The sequence below is a fragment of the Octodon degus genome, unplaced genomic scaffold (assembly GCF_000260255.1).
Source record: "Octodon degus isolate 3935 unplaced genomic scaffold, OctDeg1.0 scaffold00020, whole genome shotgun sequence".
Taxonomy (NCBI): Eukaryota; Metazoa; Chordata; class Mammalia; order Rodentia; family Octodontidae; genus Octodon; species Octodon degus.
In genome coordinates this window covers 6,151,070-6,158,270 of record NW_004524596.1, presented here as the reverse complement: position 1 = coordinate 6,158,270, position 7,201 = coordinate 6,151,070, and the positions used below count along the sequence as shown (strand labels likewise).

The window sequence follows — 7,201 nt, the reverse complement described above, 5'->3', positions numbered from 1 at the left end:
TTGAAGCACAGCCCATATCTTCATGAATAGCAGATTTAAGTCTGCATCTAACTTCCTGCATTCACTTTGCTTAAATTACTGGGGTTGCTCTGCGTGGTCTCCCTCATCTTCTTTGTACTTCCTTTATCTCCGCACCTTCATTCCTCAGATTAGTCTTGCAAAGGAACTGAGAAGTGCAGTTCAGCAGAACAGACCGCAGCCAAGCCTCATGCAGGGCTATCTGTGTACTAAAGAAACGAAGTCTACGTCTTGTCCATCCCTTCTGTATGCAAAATAATCACCTCCAGCTGGGCCAAGTTGGCGGAGCAAATCTTCACTTTTCACATGATTTTGCTGCAGCGCCACAATGAATGTATTTCTTTGATGGAAGAAATAAGCTTCGTGAAATAAACTGTTTGAGGGTTTGGAGTCAGAGATGGAAACATGGGCTGCTTTGTTCTTGTCACAGCTGCTTCACTATCTAAACCATTTCTCCATTTCTGAAGACTCTGTCTTTTCTCTTCCAGCCACAGCCCTCAAGCTACAATCACAGGCTCGTGATTTTTTTGGAGATGCCAAGATTATGAATACTTTCTTACGAATATTTTCCTTTGAACTCACTTCTCTTGAAGAAGAAAAATAGCCCTGTATATTGCAGGGTTGACAGTAATAGGCGAAACATACAAATTGTTCTCTTAGGAGCTGTAAAATGCTCCAAAATGAAGCATAATGTTTATGGAGCACTGCCTTTGCAGCTATAATTTTCAAAAAGTAATATTTCTGACTGGCATGAATTATACAAAATGTATTTCAGAGATTAATATCAAAGTTAATACCTTGAAATGCCTCCCTTTATGACATCATGATTGCTTTTCTTATATTAATGCAAACCTCTAGCGAAGGGAATTTTAGGATGTGGCATTTCAAAGCAAGGAAATGTTTGCTGGATTAAGCTGCTTATAATTTTACTTTTCCCTTTATCCCATTTAAACACATCCTCCAGCCTCCTCTAAAAAAAAAATTCAACAAATGCCAACTCAACAGATTATAGCAGATCTCCTATTAATTCTGCCTTAAAAGGAGCTTATCATTTTGGCTTCAAATTATAAATGCAGCACCATCAACTAATGTTTAGGGTCCTTTAAAACTTATTTTCATGCTGTTTATCATCAGTTAAATCATTTATCACACAGTATTGTCAACTAAACCATTTCTTTCCTGATGCTAAAAAGAAACTGTGTTTTTCTCAAACTCCTTTTATTTTTTCTCATTCAAAAAGTTAATCATGAAAACTCAGCTCCCTTTAATCCTGCTTTGTTGCTTAGATTCTTTAGCCCCAGAACCACTCATATGGGTTTCTGTTATATCCATGTTAATGTAAAAATAGTCCTTAGTATAGCAGAGAAATAATTCTGCACAGAGATGATGCCTAATACTGTCAAGTAAATCACAGCAACAAGGACTCAAGACTGCTTCCCCAGACTTAGAGGATGACCTAAAAAAACTTTTCAGGATACAACTATTGCTTTGCATTTGACATTAAGAATGTTCTGCATGTCTTTTACAGAGGCAATAATTTAGAGTGGCCCAAATCATGACAGTTAAAGTACAAATCCCCCTGGTTCCATTTTCTAGTTACATAATCTTGAAGAACACATTTAATCGCTCTGAGCATTATAGAATGAGCTTAATAATACCACCCACCTTGTAGGTTTGACATGAGGATGAAGTTGGTAAAAATATAAAAAGCTCTCTAGCACCATCTGGCACAGAATTAGTGCTCAATAAGTGTTAGTGTTTAAAGTTATTGACTTACAAAGGCACATATATTGGTGTATATTTTGTAATATATATATATATTTTTTTCTAGTTGTACAACTTTATTTTTTGTATTTTAGTAAGGGTCTACAGGGTCTTACTAGTAGTGACAGGCACGCACCACCACACTCAGTCTCAATCGTTGTCTCAGCGCACCCTGGGAGTGAAGCTGGCTGGCTGGCATGCCAGGGATGGAACCTGGCCCATCTGCCTAAGCAGGCGCTTTAATCCGCAATAGCTCAGCGGTTTAAAGCACCTGCAAAGAAGTGTAAGGGCCTGGGGATTGGTCCCTGGGTCTGCCTTTGCCGGCCCCACCTCCAGGGCACAGTGAGAAGGTAATTGGGACTGGGCGTGGTGACGCACGACTGTAATCCCAGCTCTTGGGAGGCTGTAAACAGGCAGATCACTAGAGTCTGATCTAGCAGTGAGACCCTGAACATCCTGTAGCCCCTTCCATAACAAAATTTTAAAAATACAAAAAAAAAAAATATATATATATATATATAGCCATCCCTATAGTTGTACATCTTTAGCATCTTATTATAAAAATAGTCTTATGTATTGTGTATACATAATATAACTTTAGAAAGTTGTGTAGGGGCTGGGTATGCAGTTCAGCAGCACAATGCTTGCTTGGGAAACGCAAGGTCATGAGTTCAATTCCCAAGACCAAAAAAATAAATAAATAAAAGGAAAGTTTTGTAAAACAAAAAGTCCTAGAGGGCTGGGGAAATAGCTTGGAGGTCTAAGTGCCTGCCTGGCAAGCGCAAGGACCCGGGTTTGATCCCCAGTACTACATGCCACGCTGGCCCTGGAACTGGGCATACTGTGCCTGCCACTGAAACTGGGCATGGCAGTGCACACCTGTAATCCCAGCGCTGGGGAGGCTGAGACAAGAGCATCAGTATGAGTCCAAGCTGCATAACAAGACTTTGTACCAAACATGTAAATAAGGGTTTTTTTGAAAAAATTTAAGTCCTAAAAAAATCTAATTCTGTAAAATATGTCAACATGAAATTATAAATAATGTTTTACATGTATATATAAAATTTTGGATATATATTTTGCATATAATTAGGTACAGTCATAAATATAAACGTTATTTAACCTTTTCTTATCCAGAAGTATGTTTTAGCAAGTATATTACTTGTTAATGACTTCCATTGTCACTGAAATTAAAGCTGGCATTGGGCCGGCCAAATAGTTCAGCACATAAAAGCTCCTGCAAGCAGGTGCAGGGCCGGGAGTTCAATCCCTGGGCCTCTCGTGCCAGCCCCGCCCCTGGGGCACACAGCAATGACAACTGAGACTGGGAGTGGTGGTGCACCTGTAATCCCAGCTCTTGGGAGGCTGTAAACAGGCAGATCACTATGAGTCCCATCTAATAGTGAGGCCCTGAACACCCAATAGACCCTTCCCTATAATACAAAAAAAAATTAAGTAATTAATTTTAAAAAAAGCTAGCATTGCCCCAATCACCTGATCTGTTGTCTCACTCTCTACCTAGCCTCAGCAAAGTAGTTCAATGAGAATTTAATTCAACATCTGCTCTGTACAGCTAATACACATACAACAGTGTCCCCAACTAACATTACCTACTGAGCAAGATTGATTTCATAATTATTCAGTTGGTCAAATTAATATGTGAGATAATTGTTTCCTACCACTAAGGGCAATTCATAGTGCCTATGAATTTCCAGTTTAAAAAAATGCTTTAAGTTACCAAACATGGATTCCATATAATTTACAAAGAACTATCATAACTAGTACTGCTGTGCTACCTGAACACAGACTCTAGGGATCACAGTCAGTGGCGTTTTTCCGTCTTTGTCCAGTCCCAAGACCAAAACAGCAAATACACAGTAATTATAAGGTTGGGGGTTGTTCACATGTAGGTACAAATTGGTTACACCAATACATAAAATGTAAGAAAAATAGTTGGGCATGGAGGTACACAACTGTAATCCTAGCACTCCAGAGACTTGAGGAAGGAGAATCTCTACAAGTTCAAAGTCAGCCGGGCTATGTAGTGAGCTCAAGGACAGGCTGAGCTTAGACAGCTTGTTGCAAAAATAAAGTAAAATGAGATAAAAATAAAGAGGCAATGATGATTCTGTTAATATGATGCAATTACTCTTTTCTTGTTAACCATTTTCTTTCTTTCTTTCTTTCTTTTTTTAAATGTATTTGATACAGGATCTCACTACTCAGCTTGGACTGGTAGTGATCCTCTTGTTTTCAGTCTCCCTGGTGCTGGGATTACAGGCATGCACCACCACACTCGGTCTTGGTGGCCAGCTCAGAGCACCCAGGGAGACTGGGTGGCATGGTATGTGGTACCAGAGAGCAAACCCTAGTCCCTGCACTTGCCTAAGCAGGCTCTCTGTCCAATGAGCTATCTTGTCAGCCCTTATTATCCATTTTCTAATGATTTTTTAATTTACTATTTTTACAATAAGATGCTGAAGTTGTACAACTATAAATGTTGGATTAGGCATTAAATACTTTTTCATTTATATATATGAAAAAAATCATAGCATGGCATTTAATTCTGATTTTAATTTCTATAAAATTAACCCTACACAGATTTTTCAAAGAGGACTAAAAGCCTTCAAAGTATATCTCCATTTTTTATTGTATAATAGATTCCAAAATATGAAAAATCATAACATTAAAGGTACATACTGCACAGCATCAACATATTTAGTATTGTTTCAAAATCTATATTGAGTAAGTGAATCTAATTTTCTTTTGAAGTCTTATCTAAATGAGTTTTTAAAAGATATTTATTTTTTCTTTTCTTTACACATTCCCTTTTTATCTCTACATTGCAATTGAAAACATAATATAAAATTCTATGATTCACTGATCACATATTCAAAGACACCCTCAGAATAAATTTATAGAAGTTTCTGCGCAACATTTATCTGGAGCCAGATTATTTTCAGTGATGCTTTGACTTTTGAATTCAACATAGAAGCCATTACCAGGAATTAAATCAGAATATTACAAATGAAGATATTCCAACACAAACACTTGTATGATTTTGTTTAGATTGTCAATGGTTGACTTGTCCAAATTTTCTTCATTGTCATCCATGGTGTGCCAGACTTCAGGAAAAGGAGATGGTATCAGATGCAGAACTGGTACACCTAAAAAGAAAGAACTGATTTGTAATTTGGTGCCTGTTCTAGTGAATAAATGAGAAATTGATTTTCTGCAAACAGAGGGAGCTCTGTACCAGATAAAGATACTTGATCATTCACAATCTCCTATGCGCTACTTTGTAGCTTACCTTATTCTCTAAAAGCATTCACTCATTAGCCAAATGATAATTAACTCTGCAAATAATTACACAACACCTACTCCCTACCAGATGTGGTTCTAGGAACTGAAGTTTCATTAGTCAGAAGTGAAGCTCTGCCTATATGGAGCTTATATTCCAATCGAGAAAGAAGCAAGTAAAAAAAGATATAAAACACAATTTGGGGACCTGATAAAGCTAATTAAGAATAACGTAACAAGGTGAGGAAAGAAAGGATGAGGGACAGGCAATAGGGCTGAGACAGAGATATTTAAAGTCAGGGAAGGACAACATTTAAATGGAGACACACACATAAACAGAAAGCAAACCGTGTGAAGATCTAGTGATGAGGCAGCATATCAGCAACTGAGAAGGTCCTAGGGTGAAAATGTGCTTGTCCTCCTTGGAGGCCAGCGAGGCAGCCCCTGTGGCTGCACCAGAGCACAAGTTAGAAGGGGAAGTAGGAGGTAATACTAAAAGAGAAGAGAGGCAGGAAAGGGAGGACACTATAAGCCATGATAAAGACTTTTCATCTTATTCTACAAGATGGCAAACCATTGGAACTTTAAATAGTAAGTACCATAATTTGATTTATATTTTTAAAAGATAACTCTAACTTTCTACAAAGAATAGAGTATCAAGAGCAAAATCTAGAGACCATCAAGGAAGCTATGGCAAGAGACCTTGGGTTGCGCAGGGTAGATAGCTCAATGGCATGAGTGCCTGCCTGGCAAACTCAAGGTCCCAAGTTCAATCCCTGGTGCTGTTGAAAAAAAAAAGAAAGAAAAAGAGAAAAAAAGTCCTTGGGTTAATTTAGACATCCGCCATGTCAGTACAAGGCTATTGCTTCTTTGTGGATCAGAATTACACAAAGTACAAGAATACAGTCTAATTCTATAAAAGAGATGGCAGGAGCTCAGAGCAATATGGGCTTAATAGATATACTAAGAACAGAAAAACATAAAGGTGTCCTCAAAGATTTGGAATGATTTTCATGAGAAAATAGAAACCTTGAGATGATAAGATGGTTTCATTTATCAATTAATTCAATGTAATGGCTCCTCACATTTGTAAACTGTTATAAATCAAGAGAAATAAGAACTATTAGGAAGCTCCAGTACTGCATCTCAGCATTACACTCAGACACCTCCTACGGCCTAACGCTGGATGTGTGTGAGATCAGGGAAAAAGGTCCAAGCGAAGACAGCTCCCAGGAGGCTAACGTAAAGGATAGGATGAAGTGAAACTATTCCTTATGAAGAGAAAGACTGGGAAAGGAGCGGCAGTTACTTGAGGCCAGTCACTGCTTCCTATCAATGAACAATGGCAAGTTTCATCATTTCACTTGGTAACTGCAAGAGTAAGGGGTGTTATAGCTTTCTGTTTTGTATCTGAATCATACCTGGCATCAATAAAGAGCAGGTGAGGGTGTATCTAATCTTTTCCCCTCTCCTTTCATTTAGTTTAGTTACCTGGCTGCCACCTTACAGGCACATAATCAGAAGACACATATTGGTCCGAGCTTCATCATACTACAACATATATGCTTCCTTTTTAATGACTGGCTCTCATTCCAATTAATTTTACTGGTTATTTTTAGATCACCTAAAATATTCCAGATTTCTTCAAATAATGAGTATATTAATTTAATATAGTCAGTCTTTAAGAAAGAATGGTTTTAGTAATTCAGAATGCACCAATTATTATTCATATTTAATTTGCTTCTCAAATGTATACAGTTAGAGACCTGAAATTTCACTGCTAAAGAAAGCTGTCTGATGATACCAGGAAGCTAACTAAGGTTTGGGAATGAGGCATGGCTAAAATACAGATATTGGTCTACTTTTAAGTGTGATATATAGTCTTGGAATTTCAAGATGAATATAAAATACAATGAATTAAAAAATGAACATGTAGACAGTTGCTGCTATGATGTCTCTCAGGTAGATGGTTGTTCAAGAAGAAGGGGTTGGTGAATGAAAGCAAGAGACAGGAAAAGGAATAATGTGGGACTGTCCTGCTTCAAGGTTGTATATGGTGAGATTTTTGGACTTATGTGTAGACATAAGAAGTATATAATTCTTTATGCCTATTTTTAAA

At 37.7% G+C, this 7,201-nt stretch overlaps 1 protein-coding gene across 1 annotated transcript in view; it reads right to left on the bottom strand.

Moving 5' to 3' along the window:
• Positions 1 to 4,288: 4,288 nt before the first annotated feature.
• Qpct (glutaminyl-peptide cyclotransferase) overlaps positions 4,289 to 7,201 on the bottom strand; it is a 36,370-nt gene continuing 33,457 nt past the window's right edge. The window contains exon 6 of the mRNA XM_004627722.2: positions 4,289 to 4,949. Within this exon, the coding sequence (XP_004627779.1) occupies positions 4,804 to 4,949 (146 nt within the window). The 3' untranslated portion in view covers positions 4,289 to 4,803. The remainder of the gene's footprint in view (positions 4,950 to 7,201) is intronic.